This window comes from Furipterus horrens, unplaced genomic scaffold (assembly GCF_987537825.1).
Source record: "Furipterus horrens unplaced genomic scaffold, mFurHor1.1.pri manual_scaffold_2, whole genome shotgun sequence".
NCBI lineage: Eukaryota > Metazoa > Chordata > Mammalia > Chiroptera > Furipteridae > Furipterus > Furipterus horrens.
This window is the reverse complement of record NW_028327172.1, coordinates 41,781,133-41,806,232: the sequence shown is the minus strand read 5'-3', so window position 1 is coordinate 41,806,232 and position 25,100 is coordinate 41,781,133. Positions and strand designations below refer to the sequence as shown.

The window sequence follows — 25,100 nt, the reverse complement described above, 5'->3', positions numbered from 1 at the left end:
TCACCTACACCAATTTGAGGCCATACAGCTAGTAAATGGTGAAGGCTCTGTGCAAAACCAAGCAGTCTAACTTCCACGTTTGTGTTCTTCACAACTGCAAACTGGCATTTCCTAACTCTCAAAACTTGACTTACATCTACTAATGTATTTTTTCAGTTTAAACTACTTCCCTCTTCTTGCTTCCCCTTTTTAATTTTTACTGGTATAACTTTTCTAATTAATCATTCGTATGTAAATCTATGTCTTAGAACTGCTTCTGAGGAACCCAAGACTTATTATTTTCCATACTGCTAAGGAATTGTGATAGTGACTTCTCTGTCTTTGATTGGTTCATTATTGTTTAAAATAGTTGTAACTCTTGATAAAGTACCAAAGGACATAAAACTTAATGTGCATTTTGAACTAAGTTAAAATCGTATTTATTAAGAACTTTATTAAGAACTTTCTATGTTCTCAAATGTGATTCTCCAAAAACTCCTTGTTGAATATTTCTGCAAGTGAAGCCCAAATGAGACTATCCCAGCCCATTAACATGGTTCTGTTACCACAAAGAGGACCTGGCCCTTAGTGGATCTGCCAAGGCCTTACTGCAGTGTGTGGGTTCTTGACTTTGTGCAGGAAAGATTTTACTATATGAGTCTAGGTGATTTTGAGAGTACGTTTGTTAAAGCTGGGAACAGTGAAACAAGGAAGGGCTTAGGATGGAAGAAGCAACAGGAGAGCCTAGGTGGGGCTGCTTCATCTCTGAAAAATGTTATAGGAAAGAAATGAGCCTAGGTGGGTTGTGCTTTATCTCACTGGAAAGTCAGAGAAAATGGGGCCTTAGAGACAGGTTTAGTAGGTTAACCTGCCGCTGCCCATTGCAAGTATTGTGGGGTCCTTCAGAGTTTAGGAGATGCAAGCCTGTGGGGGAAGAAGGGAAAGGTGTAGGTGTGTTCCCTGGAGGGAGAGCATGTAATGGAAACTTAATTTTATGGGTTTTTAAAGGCTGGGAGTTTAGGGGAGGTCTTATGGGAGGACCTCAATAGAATATTCATCAGCTTTATACTGATATGCCAGTATGAGATTTATTCCTTGTTCTTGAGTGTTGTTGGCAAATGGCACTAATTGGGTTTCTGCTACCTGTCTCCCTGAGTAGGGTGATTTAAGCTATTTACCCTCTGGTTGGGGTGAAGTGTAAACCACTTACTCTTATGTGTCCTTGGTTACAGAAGATAAAATTTTTTAATTTACTAGATAGCTGTAAACTACTTGGCTGTTTAACTATCTGTCTCAGTTTACCCATTCTGCTTGTCCTTGTTTACTAGCCTGTCTTAGTTCTAAGATCTTACTGTATTCTCAGCTGTGATTTCCCAAAACTTCTTTGTTGAATATTTCTGCAACTGAAGCTCAGATGAGACTATCTTAATTTATCAATGTGGTTCTAATAAGATGTTACTCAAAAGGAAAGAAATATGAAATTTGGGAGAAGTAGTATACCATTATAATAATTTAGACTTAGAGAATACTTACTCAGGGTATGGCACTGTCCTAAATGCTTTCTACATAGGAATTCATATATTCTTCCCAACAACAGCATGAGAAACATACTGTTACAGATAAGGCATTTGAGCACAAAGAGGTTACATTACATGCCCAAGGTCTCACAGGCAGTACTACTACAAAGACAGCAGTTTTAGTAAATATCATGATAATTTCAGTGATATCACAGATGATTTCCTTCACTGCCTTGTCCACTCATTTGCCACAGTGCTACCATAAAGGACTGAATGGCTTTTTCAGACCTTAGTAAAGGGTTAGAATGATTCATGAGAGTAACAATTTTGAGGAAAGGGGGAAAAGAATATATGTTTTATATGTCTTTTCCTATAGTCCAAAGTAAGGGCATGCCAAAACTTAAGGGGGTCAATTTTTATTCATAACCCAGTCATAGTTCAGGCTGCTGTGACATAAAACCATAGACTGGGTGTTTTAGACAACAGAAAGTTATTTCTCATAATTCTGGAGCATCTAAGATCAAGATTCTTGTTGATTCGATTCCTGGTGAGGTCTCTCTGGCTGAATTCTTGTTGTTTGCCATTTTCTTCCCTTGGTTCATACAAGTGGAGAGACAAAGAGATCTCTGATGTCTCTTCTTATAAGGGCATTGATCCCATCATGAGAGCCCCATCTTCATGAACTTGTCTTACCTTAATTAACTGTCAAGCCCCTCTTCTCTAAGTCACATTGGAAGTTAGGGCTTCAACATATGACTTTGGGGGGCACAAACATTTAGTTCATAGCACACCCCATTCCCTAGACTTTCTCATACTTCTTTCCTTTTCCTCTGAGAGAGGGGCCTACTTCAAAATTTCTCAGTGCAAAATTTTAATTTAAGAAACTTAGATTTTATTAATGTTGTTTGATGTGGTCTTAGAATCTATCACCCTCCTAACCCCATTCCAAAAGGCCTTATGATACCTTCTTTCCTATTGCACTTAGGATCCCTTGATTAATTTACTGTACTCTGGAAATCCCCTTAATCTACTAATGTGATGATCCCAAATTTCTGTGTTTCTATGTTCCCTACTTTCAGTGGCCCTTAAGAGACCTGTTTCACTGACCATATGAACCTTACCTCTCCAAACCTTATGACTCTGGTACCTCTCCAATCTGGTGAACTATTCCTGAGCCCAGTGTCTTCTACTCTTGATAATCATGTGATTCTCCTCTTTCCTGAACCCATTTCCTCCTGTTCCACTAGCCCTGACAGCTCTTACTTCAGTGACCCCAATCCGTCGTCGTCGGCAGCTGTCCGTCTCGAGAGACGATTGTGTAGCCTCTCAAGGGTCTATCTGCACCGCCGAGAATGGCTGTGCAGTCCGACTCGGGAGTGACACGGTATCTGTCTCCTCCCGTGTTGAATCGACATCTTGCGATGACGCTGGAGTGTCCTCTCCAGTGAAGCTGAAGCTACAGAGCCTGGGCAGGGTGATATGGAGGGTCTGCTGTTGCCCATGCAGCAGACCCCCCCTCTCTTCGCAGCTGAAGGATCCAAGGGAAAGACGGAGTCAATACAGCTTGGCTTCAGGTGCGCCGCAGGAGTTGCCGGTGTTGACTACAACATCAAACCGCCTTAGGGACTCCAGCTCCGGATTTTCTGTCGGGGTTTACTCCCTTAGCCTTTCCCCTGAAGAGGTATGCCGCAAGGCAGCGGAGGTTTTTTTGGAATCAGAGTTTTCCTTCTCTGATGTGCCCTGACTGGAAGATCGAACCAGCGACACTTAGCTCGCAGGCCGACGCTCAATCCACTGAGCCAAACCAGCCAGGGTTATATATGTGTATATATATATGTGTATGTGTATATATATATATATGTGTGTGTGTGTATATATATATATGTGTATATATGTGTGTATATATATATATGTGTATGTGTATATATATATATATATATATATATAGAAGGAGAGAGAGAGAGAGAGAGAGAGAGAGAGAGAGATTGAAAATAAAGATGTTAAAGAAAAATGAAAATGGAGGCCACAGTTTAAATACACTTCAAGACTAAACACTAATAGACTCATAACCAAAACTTAAACTGTCTGGATTTCCCTGAAATGCTGGCTCTGACCTTAAACACAATTCCCACAACGGTAAGACAGACGGAACTGAGCTATCATAAAGCACCTCGCTGTCACATTCACCAATAATAACACCTTCTTTCTATAGTTGTTGGCTAACCAGATCTTCACGAAGAAAACTCACCCTAAACTTAAGCTTCCCGGTGTCAGCATGACATTACAGCTTCCCAGCCATCAGCCTCAAACAAGTAAACTTAGGCAGCGCTATCCCTCTACAAGAAAAGTAAGTTTCTAGGAACCAATCACGAGAGAAAGCAATGTTTCCTCCTCCACGCTTCCTTTATAAGCCGAGAGCTAATGGCTGAGAGCTGAGTTTCTACCACTTTGGGTTTTGAAGTCAGCTTGCTCACAAACAGTTTTATTTCTCTCTCAAAAAGATATTCATATAGTGTAAAGCTTTCTGAATTATTTTGGAAATATAATCTTTCTTACATCAAGAAGCCTAGGGCAGAAAACAGAGGGATAGGGGAGGGGGCTGCGTGGGCGGCTGTCTGGTTGCACCATGGAGTCCCTGCGGCTGTGCTGACGGAGCAGGAGGCAGCAGCGGGGTGACTTGAAGTGCCACACAGGAGGTGTCTCATACACATTCATATACTGGCTGACATTATTTTTTATCCTCGGGGTGACTTGAAGTGCCACACAGGAGGTGTCTCATACACATTCATATACTGGCTGAATTACTATTTTTTATCCTCACCCGAGGAGATGCTTATTGATTTTAGAGAGAGAGGAAGGGAGGGAAACAGAAAGGGAGAGGAAGAGAAACATCCATGAGAGAGAGAAACATCCATCGGTTCCCTCTGGCACACCGCACGACTGGAGACTGAACTGCAGCCCAGGCATGTGCCCTGCCCAGGGATCAAACCAGCGACCTTTCGGTTTCAGGGACGATGCTCCAACCAACTGATCTACACCAGCCAGGGCAACTGGCTGAATTATTGATGAGTGTGCATTATTGAGCTAATCAGGAAAAAAAGATCTACCTTTGTTTTTGGAAAAAAACCTATTTGTGTAATTCCTCCATTTAACAGACTAGAGGAGAAAAACTATATGCTCTCCTTAAAAGATACGGAAAAAAGATTTGGTACAAATCAACATTAATCATGATTTTTTAAACATAAATACCCAAGGAACTTCATTAACATGATAAATGTTATCCCCTGCAAGCCCACAGCTTCATAATACATAATTTTATATGGAAAAAAATAACAAAGAAAAAAAAAGAAAAAGCTCTCTGCTATTTTATTTGTTCTAACAGTTTGTTTATAGACTGTATTGAATATTCCATATAGAAAATTATATCACATGAAAGTTTACTTCTTCCTTTTCAATAATTATATATTTTACTTAATTTCCTTGCTTCTTTTGTACTATCCAGACTTTCAGTACAATGCAAAATAGGAAAAGTAATAGCAGACCCCAATCCAATGACACTGTAATTCCCATAATCCTGATCCCATCTTAATGGCAGCTTTATTCTTTCCACTAGTGCAGAAAACCCCATCTACATAGTCATCTTATCTCTATCCCAATGTACCTTTTGCCAGTTTTTTGATCCCCTGAGCACAGCCGATGAATCTCATTTAATAATCACAGTGCATAAATGACTGAAGAATTTATCAAAAACCTTTTTTATTTATACATAATTATTTTGGGCTGAAGAAATCAAAGTTAATATTTGATATAAGATACTTCTTAATTAAAGGCCATTATGGATTCATTAAACAAAGACAAAAAGTATTCAGTAAATGTTAACTGAACATTGCAGTTTTCAAGGATGCAGTAATGTGAAAGGCACCATTCTTGCAGGACTTCCGCTTCGGACACCATCTGAATATGATCATATCAGGAGATACTTCTAATCCGTACTAAGACTATATTCCAGAGAACAAAAAAGAAACCATATTGTTCAAGAATACCTGTTACATTTATAAATTTTGTATTATGGGATTTCATTTGGAGACATGGGTCATTAGACCTCTGAGAATATGCCTGAAGCTCTTTGGGGGTACAAAGATAGCAGAAGCAGCAATATCACCGAGCTCTGAAGATCCAAGTTTTAGGGTGTTGTTCTCTGGATTGTCTGTTTTCACTGGCTATGGAGGGGTAGAGCGTATTTCTGTAAATGGAAGCCACTGGATACTCTTATGTCCAACATAAAGAAATTCTCTTCTTTGTATCAGGACTCCTTTAACTCATCAGCTTTGATAATTGAGCATAAGTCATTGTTTCAGGAAATTATGTCTGCAGAAGGGTGAGTTCTTTTTCCTCTCAGGTTCTTGGTTGGCTTTAGATAGTTTTCATTTTTATTCTGATCATAACTCTATTGCTTAAATAGCGTGAAAAGTCTCAAGGGTGCCTATTTTGGAGATAAACATTTACTTGCAGTCAAATACAGAAAGATAATTTTTTATTAAAATATCAGAACCTAAAAACTATATATTTTAAATATTTCATTATTTTTAAAAAGATTTTACTTATATATTTTTAGAAAGATGGGAAGGGAGGGAGAAAGAGAAGGAGAGAAACATCAATGTATGGTTGCTTCTTGCGCACCTGCAACTGGGGACCTGGCTTGCAACCCAGGCATGTGCCCTGACTAGGAATCGAATGGGTGACCTTTGATTTGCAGGCTGGTACTCAATCCCCTGAGCCACACCAGCCAGGGCTGATATTTCATTATTGAAGAAATAGTTTTTAAAATCATTAACGATGTAATGAAATTTGGCCTTCTTCATAGCCTTGATTAAAATGACCCTTTTCATCTGCTCATGAATCTTGTTCCAAAAGCCAGTCCTTCTTAGACCTGTATGAATACCAGGCTTTGAATACCTAAGCTTTTATGAACTTTTTTTTTTATAATTTATTCATTTTATTTTTAGAGAGAGGGGAAAGGAGAAAGAGAGGGAGAAAAACATCACTGTGAGGTTGCCTCTCACTTGCGCCCCCAACTGGGGACCTGACGTGCAACCTAGTCATGTGCCCTGACTGGGAATCTAACCAGAGACACTTGGCTCGCAGGCCGACACTCAATCCACTGAGCCACAGCAGCCAGGGCTTGAACTGTTTTTTAAAGCATGTAGAGGGAAATGTGAAATTGACAGGGAAAAACAAGGTGTAGGTTCATTCAGAAAAAGTAAATTTATTTCTACTTTCTATATTTGCTTGATAGTGTTTCCTGAATTGATGCAAATTAGGTCAAGTCTGTGTTACTCTTCCCCAGAAAAAATATGTCTAAATTTTCACTATCCTTGGGAATCATCTTTCCATGAGCATTTTTCCATTTAAGGGTTAGTAACCTTTTGTCACAGTTTAAGAGGTGAGAACAGTACACTTTAAAAATAAAGGCAATTTGTAGCTTCCAGCCAAAAGCTGTATATTGGCTTAAAATGTCCATAGAGCTAATTTATAAAAATTTGTTGCAGTCTGCAGTGATTTTCATTTCCCTCTAGGAACATGATTTTCTTGTGGAAGAGGGTATAGTGGGGATAAATGGCAATGGAAAAAATACAGTAAAAACTAGCATACACACGAAATGAAAATGAATTTCTCTGAGATTTTATATAGCATTATACATTTTAAAATAGAACATTCTGAACAATAGTTTAAAATATGAAGTATGTATTTAAATGGATATTATTTGATTTTTATATAATGTTTATGTATTTCAGTAATTTGTTTTTCAAAGAAGAAATTGAGACAAATGTGAAGTCCTTTCACAGGAAATCTTGAACTCTTGAATGCTAATTGACTTCCTTTTAAAGTTTATTTGAAAAATGTAAATAATGAAGGTTGTCATTGTGAGTAAAAAGGTATTTTAGGATTGTTTGGATACTGTGACTCTTGTTCAGATTCTGGTACTCTTTTGTGGTCATTGAATATTATTGCTTATTATTGCTTTTTCAAGTCATCAAGAACATCCTGCTTTGTGATTTTGGTCCATGCTTCAGGGATTTCACCTCTACCTGTAAATTTTTTCTGATATTTTTCTTCTAGGTTTGATCTGAAGTGACAGACAAACCATTTCCAGTGTGGCTGGGTGGATATGTCTGGGGTGATGCTCCATGTGGCATATTCCCCTCCTGCTTGCCGATAGTTCTTATACCGGAATTCCCTACCATCGCTTAAAACAAAGGAACACTCACTTGCTACTGCAGCAGTACAGTGCTCAATGGCAAAGTGGCCTGTACCAATAGAGTACCATCCATTGACAGCCTGAGAACGATGGAAAGGAACACTGTGATCTCCATCATGTATAGGGATTGTGTTTGTACAAATTGCTTTACAGAAGGGACACTGTTTCCAGCATCCAGAGAGATGTCCAGAGAGCATTTTTTCGATTTCAGGAACTATTTCTTCTACAGGTGTACTGAAACATTTCTTTTCTACATTGTTCATTGCAGGATCCAAAGCTTCACTCATGGCTTCTTTGAGAAACTCAATATCTTTTATCTCCTGGTGTTCAATGCTTATCAAGTCCTTTCGTGGGAAGATCAACTTACTCCCCAGTTGATCACAGAATAAATCCAACCACCCAGATACAGTGCTGCTTTTATCTTTAGCTATTGCTGTGGATTCGTGTATACCTGAGAGGATAGTATTCTTGATGTCATCTAAACTTATTTTTAGAAAAGTCTTGATTTTTTTATTTCTTTGTTCTGCACAATATCTTTCAATATTACTTTTAATATAATTCCTAAAAAATGATTTTGGATTATGAATGTATTCCCAGTAATTATAAAAATTTTCTTTTTCTACCAGAGAGATTAGAATGTGTTTCTCCAGATTAGCCCTGTTTCCATTGAAAGCTGGGAAGGTAGTTCGCATGTCCCCAGCAATTTTAGGGGTCATTTTCCCCCAAACAGTGGTTAAGATAGCAGGAGTGAGTTTGTGCCACAGAAAATCAACAAATGCTTTGACTGAGCTTGCCCCTTGACAAGAGATCTTAAAACTCATGAGGAAATCACTTTTCTTGTTTTCCAGATAGTTTACAGGGTTATTTGCTATTTTGAATTCTTTGTGTATTTCTTTAAACATTTTTGATGCTCTTTGGAATAAATATGAAGATAAGTCAATTTTGTATTTACTTGTAAATGTGTATCTTCCCTCAGGGGATGCAGATTTCACATTGTCTTCTATGATTTTCAAAATTTCATGGAAATAACTTTGATCATAATCTTGCTGTTGCCTCTGAATGTTGTTAATAGTTTCATCAAATCTTGAAATAATGTGCTCAGTAGCTATTTTTATGGACTCTTCATCATATAACTCTAATTGCCTTGGAAGTACATGATGCTTTCTTTTCATATTTATATGTTCCTTATAATTGATGTTAAATTCTTTTCCATAATTATTTTCCAGTATGTTCACTATGTCTCTCTCCTTTTTAAAGTATTCCAAAAGGATGGTTTCAGATTCCCTATCAATGTTAGGTTCTGAGACTGGTAGGAGAGTTGAGGACACATCATAGATCCATTTTCCCCAAAGTTGATTGAATTTTTCATGTATCTCTTTCTCACTCAGTTCTTTCCCTTTTAGAGTTAAAGCCAATGTTCTACTTTTATCCAATAATTCCTTTTCATAACTTACCTTTTTGTTATCCAGTATTTCTTGATTCTTTTTATAACTAAAATATCCGTTGGCTTTACTTTTGGCTTCTAAAATAAGTGCCTCTTTAAGGTTTGTTAGCTTATTTTCAAAATTTGCTTTCCACTGAAGTAGTATTTCACTATCTGAATCTTCATTAAAATATTTTTCAAGTTCTTGCTTGATAGTTTCATACTTTTCTGTAACTGAAGCCTCAAATGTGCTTCTTGTGAGTGTCTGGATTTTCCCATTCTTAATCTGGTTGATCAGCTGATTCTGCAAGTCTAGCACATGACTCCTCAGCTCCCAGGTCCAACTGTTATACATGGTTTCTAATTTGCTTATGGCCATGACCTCTCGGGTATTCCTGAAACTGAAAATAAAGTTCTCATTTACTAGGGCTCTCCACAAATCTTGAACTCGGAATTTTATATCTGATATTTTCATGATGCTTCCTCTAGATTCCTGTTGGGCAGTCATAAGAATTCTGCTTTTCAGTTGTTGGACATTGTGGCTGTAGCGAGGATTGGGTGGGGCCATTGGAGGATTGCCTTCCCAGAGGTGAGCGAAGTAGTAGACCTGTGTATTGATATCAAACTTAATGACATCAGAAAAACGGGTTACATCTGAGCATTGTTCTTGCTCAGCCGCCGTTGCTGCAATTTCATCTAGATTCTGTTCTAACTGCCTTCGTCCTTCCATAGTTTGGTCTTTAGCTGTAAGTTCCCCCACATTCTGATGGACGAAAAGACAACTTGGGGAGATTTTTACTTGTTTCATCCTCATAAGGGCTTGGACAACTATTTCTAGAATATCTTGCATTTCTAATGGATTTTCCCCCAAAATATTGATCAGAGTTAAGTTTCCAAGTCCAATGACAAAGGTTGCCAACTCATTGTCATGATTCTTTGATTTATTATTGAGTTCTGGGGCCCGAAGTCCCTCTGTGTCAACAACAAGCACAAAGTCAAAGCCAAGTTCCTCTATGAATATTTCCTCTACTTTCAGAAGCTGCATGTAGGCCCCCCGGGTACACCTCCCAGCACTGACAGTGAACTGCAGCCCAAAAAGTGCGTTCAGCAGAGTGGACTTCCCTGAGCTTTGTAAGCCAAGAATAGAGAGAACAAATAGCCGTTTGTTTCCAAGTTTCTCAGAGACCTTGTCAAAAACAGCTGTCACCCACTGTAGAGGCACATAGGAAGCATCCCCATCCATCAGCTCAATGGGAACACCAGATATCATCAGATCTGCAGCAATCTGGGGAAGTGAGAGAAAAAGGCTACGTTCTGTGGAGGAAGCTTCTTCCAGAGCTTCATAGATCTGGCCAACTTCTCTGAGAAGTTGCTCAATTCCCAGGGTACAATCACTAATCTCTTTTGAGATAACTTCTACCTCTTTTTGCCAACTTTGCCGTTTGCTGCTCTTTGGTACCCTTTGGTTTTCTGTTTGTATTAGTGACCACAGAGAGATTTTCTTTTCATTCAGTTCTTCCAAGTGTCCTGCAGTCAGGTTGTCCAAAAACACACTCAGCCATTGCAAAAAGTAGAGTTTGCTGTGTGTTTCTGAATCATTGTGGAGAATCTGAAGGACAGAATGCATTAAGTCATTGAGAGGGAAGGCTCTGGTCAACTGTTGGTGCCGTATTCTTTGTTTCTCTGTCTCAACCTCACTCTTGTGTTGTTCAATGCTCCGATTTCCCTTTTCTCTCAGGTGATAGAGTTCTTTGTCCATTTTACACCAAAGATGCCACAAGTGTCCTTGAAGGGGTAGTAAGTTTTCCTTCACCTGAGATATCTCCATTGTTTTCAGTAGGGCCATTAGGCTCTCTGCCTTTTCTTTGGCGTCCTTGCATTCTCTCTGGTCTTCATCAATAAGGAATCCTTGCTTGCGAGCATATGGGGTACAGTCCTTCAAACTGAGAGCAGTGTCCGAGAGCTCTAGCAAACTTTTGATTGTAGTAACGAGCTCCTCTGTCAATTCTGCTTCATTTCTGTTCCTGATTCCAATTCTCACTTTTTGGTTAGACTTATTGATCATGATTTTTTCTTTGTCGTCAAGTAGACATATCAAAGGTCTTGGTGACCGACTCAGGTCACGGACAACATTTCGATTTTCTTTATTGTCATCAGAAGTTGACATGAGGACGACAATGAGAGAAGAGACCTCCTGCAGAAAGGTGAGTTGCTTCTTATGTTCCTTTGCATCTCCATGAAGATTGGTGAAGGTTAAGCAGTTTCCAAATCTGTCCTCATCTTCCCCCCCAGGACAGAACCAGCAGACTTCCACCACACCGTTCATCAAGAGACTGTCTTTGGTGCTGCCTCTGCAATGTCGGTGAAAAAAGACATCATGTTTATGTTTACTGAGAAGACAGTTCATGATCTGAGATTTGGAAGCTGAGAAGTTATTTCCAACTCTAATAAAAGACACAATGGGGGTAGAGACATGACACATCTGCTTATTCTTATAATTGATCATCCCTTTTGGTGATTTCCTTGCTTCCTGCCAGTTTTTTCTAATTTGACTGAGAGACCAGAGAGTGAATTCAATTTGAGAATTGCAGGGATTAGGTATGAGAATGGGGAGGGCAAACTGGCAAATGGAAAGTTTAGACAAAATATACTGCCTGGCATAATCATTTGCACAGTGAAGAATTGCCATCTGAATGTCCATAGGGTGAATATGGGGCCTAGGATTAGTGGCTGAAGGATTAGTGGGAGTATCACTGTCTTCAAACCAGTCTTCATATGGATCAAAAGCCTCATTTTCTTGATTTGAGGTGCATGGATACAGTTGATTTTGCGTGTTTCCCTCCTCTCTGAAGACCAGGTATCTCAGCTCATAATCCAGTACCAGCAGCTTCTGCAGGAAATAGAAGGGAAGCTCCCGTTCAGAGCTGGGCTGGGTGTTGTACACAGAAGTCTTGTGGATCAGATGGAAGTTATCTCTGCTCATCCTTTTTGGGTAGTAATGTTCTAGGCCTAGGCGCTGGAGTAATTCTTGGAAGGCTGTATCTCCTGTGACTTCGCATTTGCTATTTTCATTATCATGTGGTTCATTGGATTGTTTCTTTTCATGGGAAATACTTTTCAAGTTTTTCCTTATTTCATCCATTTGCAACCAAGAGATGGTGGTTTCATAATTACCATCAATGAGGAATCTCAAGTCTTTCTCTAGGTTTTCCCAATCATGATCTGCTCTAGGTTTGGAGAGGACATGTGCAACTTCTTTTGACCAAGATGGGCCCATGTGGTCTCTTATTAATGTCAAGCGTTGTGTTTTCTCTTCTGGCAAAATTGCGGTAACTCCAGCAGTAGCTGTAAGACCTGTGAACAGCAGGAATGCCTGAGACCTGGAGGGGGAAATATTTTTGAGCTCCTGGTATTTCTCGTGGGCAGTCTGCATTTTATCCAGTAGGAAGTCTAACTCATCACAACCCAGGAGATATTGAAAGGTATTTTTTACTATATTATATCCTGCACCAGCTGCAATGGAACACAGCAGGAGCTGTGTGTCTGTCTGTTCTGTTTCTTGGAGGTAATTCAAGAAGCAGCTAAGAGACAAGCTGACCTTATAAGTGGCCTTTCTTTGAGCTTCCTCTACTATTTCTGCAGACTCAGGTTTGGCTTTCAATTCCATGAGAATATTCTGGGTTTCTTTTAAGATTTTAATTAATTCAGGAAATTGGGAGATGTTGATGTGCTCTTGCTCTGACTCTGACTGAAAGAGCCACTGCATGATGGAATGAGCCTGAGGAAAGTTATTCACTCTGTAGATATGAGGATCCAAAAGGCTGCGCAACTGAGCTTTAACAAATTTAGTTTTATAAATGGAAGATTTTTTGCAAAAGTTAACAGTGTTCACGAGAAAATTCTGCACCCCCCTATCTGTGAGCCATATCTTAACCCAAGTGTCATAACTTTCCGTCTTTTGACTCAACAGTTGCATGAAACTTATCAGTTTTTTAATCTGCTCTTCAGGATCACACACCTCCCAGGATTTCACATCCTCTAGGAAAACCCTAGCCTTCTCCTGAGCACACAGTAATTCTTCTCCATCCTGGATCTGGGCAGTGAGGCCAGTCAGAGTAGTGTAGCTGTCTTTCAGTAATTTAGCTACTTGAAGCGGATCCTTAAAATCCCTTCTGTGGCTGGAGAGGATGATATCCCAAATGGGTACCAGCTGAAGTCCCCGGTCAATGATACACCAGGTTTTATTACTGGCGACTAAGCCAGTTTTCCACTGCAAAAAGCCGTTTGCTTCAGGCGGACCACCTGTGTGGGCCTCAGATAACTGGAGTGTGGTTTTGAGATTTTGGAAGGTTGTGCTTTGGGTGGAAGAATTTGAATGGGAGCCTGACACATCCACACCTCCAGCAGCTTTCACTCCAAAGCCACTGTAGCTGCCCCTTATGTAACCATTCAGGGCCTCTATTGCCTGCTGTTTTACTTTCGCCAGTTGCTCACGTTGAAAACCCTGTGAAATGGCTTTCCACCAGTAGATTCCTCCCAGGTGCAGAGGGCCCTGGTTAGCATGAGAGCCAAACCTGTGGAAGAAAGCTTCAGCCCTGCGTCTCAGCAAGGAGGGTCTGTCTGGATCTGCAGGCTGATCCAGAAGGTCTTCAATGCATTTCAGTTCCTGCAGAGCAGCCTTGGAGAATTGAAGCTGATCCGTGGGAAAGTGGCAGGAGGCGAGTGGGACGTAGCTGAACCTCATAGAGCAGAAATACGAGTGCTGAGAACGTGACTGTTGGGTTTCCTTGGATTCTGAATGTTTGCTGTGGTCTATACCAGCTTCCAAGCTAAATCCCCAACCTCCACCTTTGGCTGAGGCAGTTACACTGAAGCCCAGCTTCTCTATTGTCTGGGTGAACATGGATTCTGCTTCAGAAGATGTGAATTCCCTTGTTTCCATCCGTGTGCCCTGCTCAGGACCAAAGAGTAAGAACTCCTTGGGGACACTGAGTAGCTCCTCTCTGTTCTCTGTAAGCTCCCTTTGGTGGCTGGTTTTGTAAATTCCCCGCAGAGCCAGCCCTCCAGATGCCCATCTCACGAGAGCTTTATCTGGGAGGTTTTCCCTGTGAGACAGTGTCCCTTCTGTGAGTTTGAGTTGTCTCTGCATGCTTTCCATGACTTCTGTTAGGGATTTTTCAGGGCGTGGCCAGTACTCTTTGGGAATCTCCATTGCCTGCCTCAGCTCCGCCTCTTTTTTCTTCAGCGCCTCTTCCTGTCCTTGCCTCCCTTCTGACAGCAAGTCTCTCATCTCCTGAAGCACCTGCTCTGCTTTCTTCCTGTTTTTCTTTTTCATTCCCACCTGAGACTTTTGTAACTTTGAAAGGCTATTTGATTGTGACAGGTCAGGTAGCCTCTCCAAGGCCTTTTTTTCCCAGGAATGTTGTGCCTGGGATTTCAGCTTCTGCAGATCACTTTTTTCTAGGTGTTGTAAGGCCTGGGCACAGGTCACACCCAGGTGTTCTTGCAGCTTGGGCAACCAGTACTCAACTGACAGTCCTACTTCTCTCAACATCTCTTCGAGATCTTGCCTTGTTTTACTTCTGAGATGGGGCTCATCGGTGGTGGACTGTGCTGTGTCCATGGCTGTGGAAAGAAAACACTCAGTTAGCCCGTGTCATGAACTTAGGAAGTGTCAGCCACACAGCAAAAAGGGCAAGGGTACTAAAGAACAAGTCTTTAAGACATTGCCATCTTTTCATTTCTTTGCTCCAACAGATATATTAGTGTTTAAAATATTTTAGTGTATGTGTGTGTGCACACAAGAAATCCTTGTGGGTGTTCTCAACATGGACTGCTTTTATAGTGTTCATATGAAAATATGCATGCTTGATCTTTACTTTAAGCACAAGAGTGAGCCCTGGACAGCATGGCTCAGTGGTTGAGTGTCATCCTGCAAAGCCAAAGGTCGCTGGTTTGATTCCTGGTCAGGGCACATGCCTAGGTTGTCAGCCACATCCCCAGTTGGGGTGCATGTGAGGGGCAACTGATCAATGTTTCTCTCACAAATTGATGTTTTTCTCCTTCTCTTTCTCCCTACCTTCCCCTCTCTCTAAAATAAATAAAATCTTAAAAACAAAAAACAAAAGTGATAATACCCATTGTTTTTCCTCAGTTAGTTTCTATCAAGCCTTTGTTAAATAGTTTCCTTCTTCTTCTGTCACTTCTTATGCCATCTTATAATATTTTTTACTCCTCTGTTCTTTAAAATGCAGTTCTTGACATTAGCTTTATGGTAGCATAAGATGTTTCTCCTTTTTTGTCTCCATTTTATAACTAATTAAACACCTATGCACAAACAATCATGCCTCCGAGGAAACTGTGGAATCAAGTACCATATACCAAGGGTTATGAAAGGAGTGTCACCCACTTGTTTTTCTGGTAATAGGCAGAAAACCTCAGTATGGGTTGTGCAACCAGTTGAGCCAGTGAATTTCCACCACCCATCTTGGCATGGTTCAAAAAAAAAAGCCTTTTAGAGTAAGTGAGTCTGAGTGCAGAAATTTTGAAATAACCAATTAGAGAAGAATAAAGAAAAAAGAATAAGGGATCCAAGATTGCACCTTGTGGTTGGAAGTTATACTCACCTCCTCTCAAGACCAAACCGAATTACAACTAAATTTTAGAACAATCATCCTGTGAAACCAACTGAAGTCTGGCTGAATAGACCTATGACTAAAGATATGCAGAAGAAGCCACATTGAGACTGGTAGGAAGGGTAGAGGCACAAAAAGGGCCTGCCCCATACCCACGTGCTGTAGTTGCGAATTTGGAGGGGTATCTCAGCTGCATAGGTCCCCCTGGGAGCAAGGTGGCTCAACCCAGCCAGCCTGGGCCTGTGGGGCAGACTTTCTTGGAGGCTCTTAAAAAATCCCAGGCAGATTTGGAGTGACAGAGACAAATGAGAAGACACTGAGTTGTATGGTCCTGGGGCGGGGGCCAGTTTTCTTCCTACATGCCTGAGTGGTACCACTTTTCCCAGGGGACATCCACTAACTCCACTCTTTTAACTCTATGTGGCCCCGCCCTGTTGAGCTCACACCCTGTGGAAGAGTCAGCTGGCCGTTGCCAGCCTGGGCCTGTGGTGCAGGCTTTCATGGAAGGTTCTCAAAGAGGTCTGGGCAGACTCAGGATGGTGAAGCTGAATGGGGAGATACTGAGATGTGTGACTCTGGGACAAGGGTGATTTTTTCCCATTGTGTGGTCAATTGGCACCACTATGCCTTTGCAGAGTTCTCCATCCACATGGACACATCTTGTTCTGTGTTAGACTGATGAACCCTACTGACCTCACCCTGATGACTCCCCGAGCCTCTGCCTCACCACAAATATCTGCAAGTCCAAAGCAGGTGGCAGCAGGCCTAGGTGTACCCTGAGACTTGCTGAGTGGCACCACACCCAGCATGGGCACTGAGTTTGACTCTACCAACCCGGTGAATACCACTAACTCCTACCTGGTGACTCACTGAGAACCTACCTCAATCAACTTGCATATGTCCAGAACTCTTTCAGTGACTGGATCCAACAGACTGCTGGCAGGTGAAGGGGGATCTTGGGGTGCCTTGGGCCTTTTGTTGATCTGACCTTGGGTCAGTGCTGGTGAAAGGCAGTGTTGGTACACAGCTTGGCCACTCCCCCCCTACACAGTGAGGCTTAGATGTGGAAACATCACACTGTGGATGGCTATGTAGATTCAAACAGGTAGCCCAGTGCTAGTTAGTTGCAGAGCCTAACATTGACCTGCATCAGACTCACTCTCAAGAGGTCCCAGAACCAATACGCATCATAATTAAAATGCCAAAGTTAAAGGCAAATAGAGAAATTGTAAGCATCAAGAGAAAAATATTTAGTTACTTAACAGGGGCTCCCATGAGGCTATCAGCAGATTTATCAACAGAAACATTTCAGGCCAGAATTCATAAAATGACAACAACTACATACCTATCAATAATTATTTAAATGTAAACTGACTAAATTCTCCAATAAAAATACATATGGTGGCTGAATAAATAAAAATACAGGACCAATACATATGCTGCCTACTAGGGACACATTTCAGACCACAGACACACATAGAACAGAAGTAAAGGTATAGAAAACATTATTTCATGCAAATATAAGTGAAAAAAAAAGCTGGGGTAGCAATTTTTATGCGAGACAAAATAGACTTTAAAATAACTCTAGTAATAAGAGACAAAGACATTTTATAAAGCTAAAGAGATCAGTCCAATAAGAGTATATAACTCTTGTAAACATCTACACACTCAATGTAGCAGCACCTAAATATATAAAGCAAATATTGATGGACATAAGGGAGAGATTGACACTAAGCAAATAAGAGTAGGGGACTTTGACACTCCTCTGACTTCAGTAAAGAGATCCTTGAGAGAGAAAATACACAAGGAAACGCTGCCCCTATATGATGCATTATGCTGGATGGACTTAATTGATATTTTTAGGACATTTCACCCAAAAGCAGCACAATATAAATTATTTTTAAGGGCACATGGAGTGTTTTCCAGGATAGAGGTCATGTTAGTCCTTGGAACAAGTCTTAATAAATTTATTCTTTATTTATTAATTATTTAAAGATTTTATTTATTTACTCTTAGAGTGAGCCGAAAGGAAAGAGAAAGAGACGGAGTCATATTGATGTGTGAGAGAAACATCGATTAGTTGCTGTTGCCTGTATCCAAATGCAGGATTGGTTGGCATCTTAGGTATGGGCCCTGACTAGGAATCAAACCAGCGATGTTTTTGCATTGTGGGACAATGTCCAACCAATGGAGCCATGCCAGGACAAGTATCATAAATTTAAAAAGATTGAAATCATATCAAGCCTCTTTTCTGACCACAATAGCATAAAATTAGAATCAATTACAAGAAGAAAACTAAAAATCACTAACACATGGAGACCAAATAATATGTTACTAAGCAATGAATTGGTTAGCAATGAGATCAAGGAAGAAATCAAAACATACCATGAGACAAATGAAAATAAAAATACAACAAACCAAAATCTATGGGACACAGCCAAAGTAGTTTTAAGAGAAGAGTTCTTAGCAATAAAGGCATATCTCAAGAAACAAGAAAAATGTCAAATAAACAATGCAACCTTCCACCTTAAAAAAACTAGGAAAAGAAGAATAGAGAAAAACCTAAAATGAGTAGAAGAAAAAAAATAATAAAAATTAGGTCAGAAATAAATAAAATTGTCTAAAAAAATTATAAAAGAGCAATGAAACCAAGAGCTGGTTCTTTGACAAAATGGATAAAACTTAAGCCAGGCTTATTTTTTAAAAATGGGAGGGGGGCACATAAATAAAATAAGAAATAAAAGTGGAGAAGAGACAACACCAGAAAAATCTGGAATAAATGGATAAATTCCAAGAAACATACAATCTTCCAAGACTGAATCAAGAAGAAACATAAAACTTGAACTAACTGATCACTGCTAAGGAAATCAAATAAAAGCACTCCCAACAAACAAAAGTTCTATACCACATGGCTTCATAAATGAATTTTACCAAACATTCAAACAGGAATAAGTAGCTATTCTTCTGAAGGTATTCCTAAAATTAAAGAGGAAAGAAGCCTCCCAAACTCACTTTATAAGGCCAGCATTACCTGGATACCAAAATCAGACAAAGACACTACAAAAAGAGTAAATTATAGGCCAGTATTTTTGATGAACAGAGATGCAAAAATCCTCCATTGCATATTGGCACACTGAATTCATTAATACATCTAAAGTCCATACATCATGATCAAGTAGGATTTATTCCTGGCATGCAGGGTTGGTTCAGTATTTTGCAAACCAATTAACATGACACATCACTTAAAGGAAATAAGAATAAAAATTACATGATCACATAAATATTATAGATTTTTTAAAAAGCATTTGAAAAAATCTAATGTCCATTCATAATAAAAACTCAGCAAAGTGGGGCTCGAGGGAACATACCTCAACGTAATAAAGGCCACATATATCAAACCCACATCTAACACCATACTCAATGTTGAAAAACTAAAGTTTTTTCTTTAAGATCATAAACAAGACGAGGACATCCACCTTCACCACTTTTATTAAACGTAGTATTGGAAATCCTAGCCGTAATAATCAGACAAGAAAAAGAAGTGAATGCATCTCAGTTGTGCAGGAGAGGTAAAACTGTCATGATTTGCAGACGAGATGATACTATACAGGGGTGAGCAAAAGTAGGTTTACAGTTCTGAGTACACAAAACACATTGTGACATTCTTTTGAGTTAATAAGGCTATTTTAATAATCACAACCTGCATGTCTTGCCATATGAACAATTTTAAACCTACTTTTGCCCATGCTTGTACATAAAGAACCTTAAAGATTCCACCAAAAAACTATTAAAGCTAGTAAATAAACTCAGTAAGGTGGCATAAAACACAATTCAGTCTCAGAAATTGGTTGCATTTTTATACACCAATAACTTACTATCAGATAAAAGGTTAAGAAAAAAGTCCCATTGACAGTTGCATCAAAAATAATAAAATACACAGGAAGAAATTTAATCAAGGAGGTAAAACTTCTGACCTTAAAAACTATAAGATACTGAGGCAGTAAGTTGAAGAAGATACAATTAAGTGAAAGGATAGTCATGGACAGGAAGAATCAAAATTGTTAAAATATCTATATTACCCAAAGCAATCTTCAGATTTATTGCAATCTGTATTAAAATACCAATGTCATATTTCCTAGAACTAGAACAAATAATCCTGAAATTCATATAGAAACAGAAAAGACCCTGAATATCCACAGCAATATTAAGAAAGAAGAATACAGTTTGAGGTATCATGCTACCTGACATCAAACTGTACTATAAGGCTATTGTAATAAAACAACATGGTATTGGCATACAAACATGTGTATGTCAGTGGAACAAAATAGAGAGCCCAGTAATATACCCACCCATCTGTTCAACTAGCCTATGACTGAAGAAGCAAAAATATAGTGTAAAAACAGTCTCTTCAATAAATGATATCGGGAAAACTGGACAGACACATGTAAAAAAGAGAAATTGGCCACTTTCTAGGACTGTATACAATAATAAACTTAATAAGATTAAGTACTTGAATACAAGACCTGAAAACATAAAACCCCTAATACATAGGCAATATGCTCTCTATAGACTCAACACTATGTTTATTATAATTCCAATGGCAGTTTTTCACAGAAGTATAAAAATACAACCTTAAAATCTGTGTGTCCCCATAAAAGACCACAAATGGCCAAAAAAATTATGAGAAAGGAGAACAAAGCCAGAGGCATCACAATTCCTGATTTCAAACTATACTGCAAAACTACAGTAATTACAACTGTATGGAACTAGTAAAATAAATAAATAAATAAAAAAGACAGATTGACCAATACAACAGAATAGAGAGCCAAGAAATAAACTAATATTTGACATAGTGGCCAAGAACACTCAATGAGGAAAGGATTGTCTCTTTAATAAATGGTGTTGGAAAACTGGATAACTACATCCAGAAAAATAAAATTGAGCTTTTATCTTACACCACTCAGAAAAATTAACTCTGAAAGGTTTAATGTTTATAACAAAGAGACCTGATACTGCAAAACTTATAGAAGTAAACATGGGAAAGAAGGTCCTTGGCATTATTTGTAGTAAAGATATTTTGGATATAACATGAAAATACAAGCCACAAAAGTGAAAATCTAGTGGGAGTACAGCAAACTAAAAAGTTTCTGCAAAAGAAACAACAACAAAAAAAAGTAAATTAGAAACATGCTGAATGGGAAAAAATATTTGTAAACTATATGCTACATAATGGGTGAATATACAAAATACAAATATATAGAGCTCCAAATAATTAAATAAAAAATAGGCAGAGAAACCAGATGAACATTTTTCCAAAGAAGACATCCAAATGGTCAACAGGGACATGAAAAGACACTGAACATCACTAATCATTAGGAAAATTCAGATGAAGCCACAATAAAATACCACCTCATTCCTGTTAGAACAGCTGTTATTTTTAAAAGTATATTTTATCGATTATGTTGTTACAGTAGTCCCAATTTTTTCCCCTTTGCTCGCCTCTGCCCAGTACCCCCCTTTCCCTTCAGCAATCTCAATCCCTTTAGTTCATGTCCATAGGTCATGCATATAAGTTCTTTGGCTTCATCCTTTCTTCTATTATTGTTAACTTCCCTCTCTATTTTGTACCAACCAATTATGCTTCTTAATCCCTGCACAATTTCCCCATTTCTCCCTCTTACCCCTCCCTGCTGATAACTCTCCAAATGATCCCCATACCTATGATTCTGTTCCTATTCTTATTTGCTTAGTTGGATTTTGTTCTTATTTTTTAGATTCAGTTGTTGATAGTTGTGAGTTTGTTGTCATTTTAATGTTCATAATTTTGGTCTTCTTTTTCTTAAGTAAGTCTCTTTGACATTTCATATAATAATGGTTTTGTGATGATGAACTCCTTTAGCTTTATCTTGTCTGGGAAGCACTTCATCTGCCCTTCCATTCTAAATGATAGCTTTTCTGGATAGAGTAATTTTGATTGTGGGTCCTTGCTTTTCATCACTTTGAATACTTTTTGCCAGTCCCTTCTTGCCTGCCAAGTTTTCTTTGAGAAATCAGCTGATAGTCTTATAGGCATCCCTTTGTAGGTAACTCCCTGGTTTTCTTTTGTTGCTTTTAAGATTCTCTCTTTATCTTTATAACCTTTGGTATTTTAATTGTGATGTGTCTTGGTGTGGTCCTTTTTGGGTCTAGCTTGTTTGAGATTCTCTGTGATTCCTGGACTTGTATGTCTATTTTCTTCACCAAATTTGGGAAGTTTTCCTTCATTATTTTTTCACATAAGCTTTTTTTTAACTTTTATTTTATTTTTTGGTTTTTCAATTACAGTTGTCCCATTTCCCCCCCATCGCTCCCCCCACCCCGCCCATCCCTTCTCCCACAATCATATCCCTCCCCGTTGTCCATGTCCCTGAGTCATTTATACACGTTCCTTGACTAGACCCTTCCCTTACTTATCCCCCTCCTCTCCCTCCCCCCTCCCCCCTATTGACTACTATTCTACTCTTTGTTCTATTTAGTTCGTTTGTTTGTGTTGTTGTTTAGTTTCCTGTATTAGGTGATATCATATGGTATTTTGCTTTCTTTGCCTGGCTTATTTCACTAAGCATAATTCTCTCAAGTTCCATTCATGTTGTCACAAATGGCAGGAGTTCCTTCTCTCTTTCTGCTACATAGTATTCCATTGTATAAATGTACCACAGTTTTTTGATCCACTCATCTACAGATGGGCACGTAGGCTGTTTCCAGTACTTAGCTATTGTAAACAGGGCTGCTATGAACATAAGTTTTTTTGAATTAGGGTTTTAGGATTTTTCGGGTATAATCTTAGCAGTGGAATCACTGGTTTAAAAGGCAGTTCCATTTTTTAAATTTTTTTTTTTTTTTATGTAATTCCATACTGTTTTCCATAGTGGCTGCACTAGTCTGCATTCCCACCAACAGTGCAGTAGGGTTCCCGTTTCTCCACATCCTCGCCAGCATTTGTTGTTTGTTGATTTGTTGATGATGGCCATTCTGACTGGTGTAAAGTGGTATCTCATTGTGGTTTTTATTTGCATCTCTCTGATGACCAATGATGTCGAGCATTTTTTCATGTGTCTATGGACCTTCTGTATGTCCTCTTCGGAGAAGTGTTTGTTCAGGTACTTTGCCCATTTTTTAATTGGGTTGTTTGTTTTCTTGATGTTGAGTTATATAAACTCTTTATATATTTTGGAGATCAGTCCCCTGTCTGTGATATCATTGGCAAATATGTTTTCCCATATGGTTGGTTTCCTTTTTATCTTGCTGATGTTTTCTTTTGCTGAGCAGAAACTCTTTAGTTTGATGTAGTCCCATTTGTTTATTTTTTCCTTTATTTCTCTTGCCTTAGGAGATGTATCTGTGAAGATATTGTTATGTGGGATATCTGAAATTTTCCTGCCTGTGTTTTCCTCTAGGACTTTTATGGTGTCACAGCTTACATTTAAGTCTTTGATCCATCTTGAGTTTATTCTTGTGTGTGGTGTAAGTTGCTGGTCTAGTTTCATTTTTTTGCACGTCCCTGTCCAGTTCTCCCAGCACCATTTGTTAAAGAGGCTCTTCTCACTCCATTTATGTTCCTTCCTCCTTTATCAAAGATTAGTTGACTATAGAGGCCTGGGTTTATTTCTGGGCTCTCTATTCTGTTCCACTGATCTATATTTCTGTTCTTATGCCAGTACCAGACTGTTTTGATCACAGTGGTTTTGTGGTATTGTTTGATGTCTAGTATCGTGATTCTTCCTGCTGTGTTCTTCTGTTTCAAGATTGCTTTTGCTATTCAGGATCTTTTTTGGTTCCATATGAATTTTTGAAGTATTTGTCCTAGGTCAGTGAAATATGTCATTGATATTTTAATAGGGATTGCATTGAATCTGTAAATTGCTTTGGGTAATATGGCCACTTTGATGATGTTGATTCTTCCCACCCAAGAACATGGTATTTGCTTCCATTTATTTGTATCTTCCTTAATTTCATTCTTCAATGTTGTGTAATTTTCAGTGTACAGGTCTTTTATCTCTTTGGTTAAGTTTATTCCTAGGTATTTTACTTTTCTTGTTGCTATAGTAAATGGTATTTTATTTTTTGCCTCTGTCTCCAATATCTTATTGTTGATGTACAGAAATGCCTTAGATTTCTGTATATTTATTTTGTATCCAGCTATTTTGCCAAATTCACTTATTATATTGAGTAGTCTTTTAGTGGAGTTTATAGGGTTTTCTAGGTATACTATCATGTCATCTGAAAATAATGATAGTTTTACTTCTTTCCCAATTTGGATGCCTTTTATTTCTTTTTCTTGTCTGATTGCGGTGGCTAGGACTTCTAACACTATGTTGAATAGAAGTGGAGAGAGTGGAGAAGTGGAGAGAGTGGACAGCCTTGTCTAATTCCTGATTTCAGGGGGAATGCTTTCAGTTTTTGTCCATTGAGTATGATATTGGCTTCAGGCTTCTCATATATAGCCTTAATTATGTTAAGGTATGCTCCCTCTATTCCCATTTTGCTGAGTGTTTCCATCATAAATGGGTGTTGTACTTTATCAAATGCTTTTTCTGCGTCTATTGATATGATCATGTGTTTTTTGTCTTTCATTTTGTTTAGGTGATGTATTATATTTATTGATTTGTGAATATAAAACCATCCTTGCATCCCTGCGATGAATCCCACGTTATCGTGGTGTATGATCTTTTTGATGTACTGCTGGATCCTGTTTGCCAATATACTGTTGAGGATTTTAGCATCTATGTTCATCAGTGATTGGCCTGTAGTTTTCTTTCTTTGTTGTGTCTTGACCTGTCTTTGGGATTAGGGTAATACTGGCTTCATAAAAATATGGAACGCTTCACGAATTTGCATGTCATCCTTGCGCAGGGACCATGCTAATCTTCTCTGTATCGTTCCAATTTTAGTATATGTGCTGCCGAAGTGAGCACATTTTTTTCACATAAGGTTTCAATTTCTTGCTCTTCCTCATCTCCTTCTCATACCCCTATGATTCAGATATTGGCATGCTTAAAGTTGTCCCAGACGTTCCTATGTCTCTCCTAATTATTTTCAATTCTTTTCCCTCATTCTGTACTAGTTGACTTTTTATTTTCTTCCTTATGTTCCAAATCATTTATTATTTGAACCCCATTTTCCTTCCCTTCACTATTGGTTTTGTGTGGATTTTCCTTCATTTCATTTAGCATAGCCTTCACTTCTTCCCTTATGTGTTTGCCATACTTAAGTATATCTGTCAAGCCTGTGAGCATATTTATCACCAG

At 38.9% G+C, this 25,100-nt stretch overlaps 1 protein-coding gene and 1 non-coding gene across 2 annotated transcripts; both read right to left on the bottom strand.

The window, feature by feature from the left end:
• Positions 1-5,247: 5,247 nt before the first annotated feature.
• Positions 5,248-14,801, bottom strand: LOC150018251 (interferon-induced very large GTPase 1-like). Its single transcript, XM_090264331.1, has one exon. It carries the CDS (start codon positions 14,799-14,801, stop codon positions 7,512-7,514), a length of 7,290 nt encoding a protein of 2,429 aa, XP_090120457.1. The 3' UTR covers positions 5,248-7,511.
• Positions 14,802-24,660: 9,859 nt separating this feature from the next.
• On the bottom strand, positions 24,661-24,767 carry LOC150018250 (U6 spliceosomal RNA). Its single transcript, XR_016509365.1, has one exon. It is a non-coding gene; the product is annotated as a U6 spliceosomal RNA (small nuclear RNA).
• Between the last annotated feature and the right edge of the window lie 333 nt (positions 24,768-25,100).

Coding starts and splice junctions, on each gene's coding strand:
- LOC150018251 (XM_090264331.1), bottom strand. CDS start 14,801: ATGGACACAGCACAGTCCACCACCGATGAGCCCCATCTCAGAAGTAAA.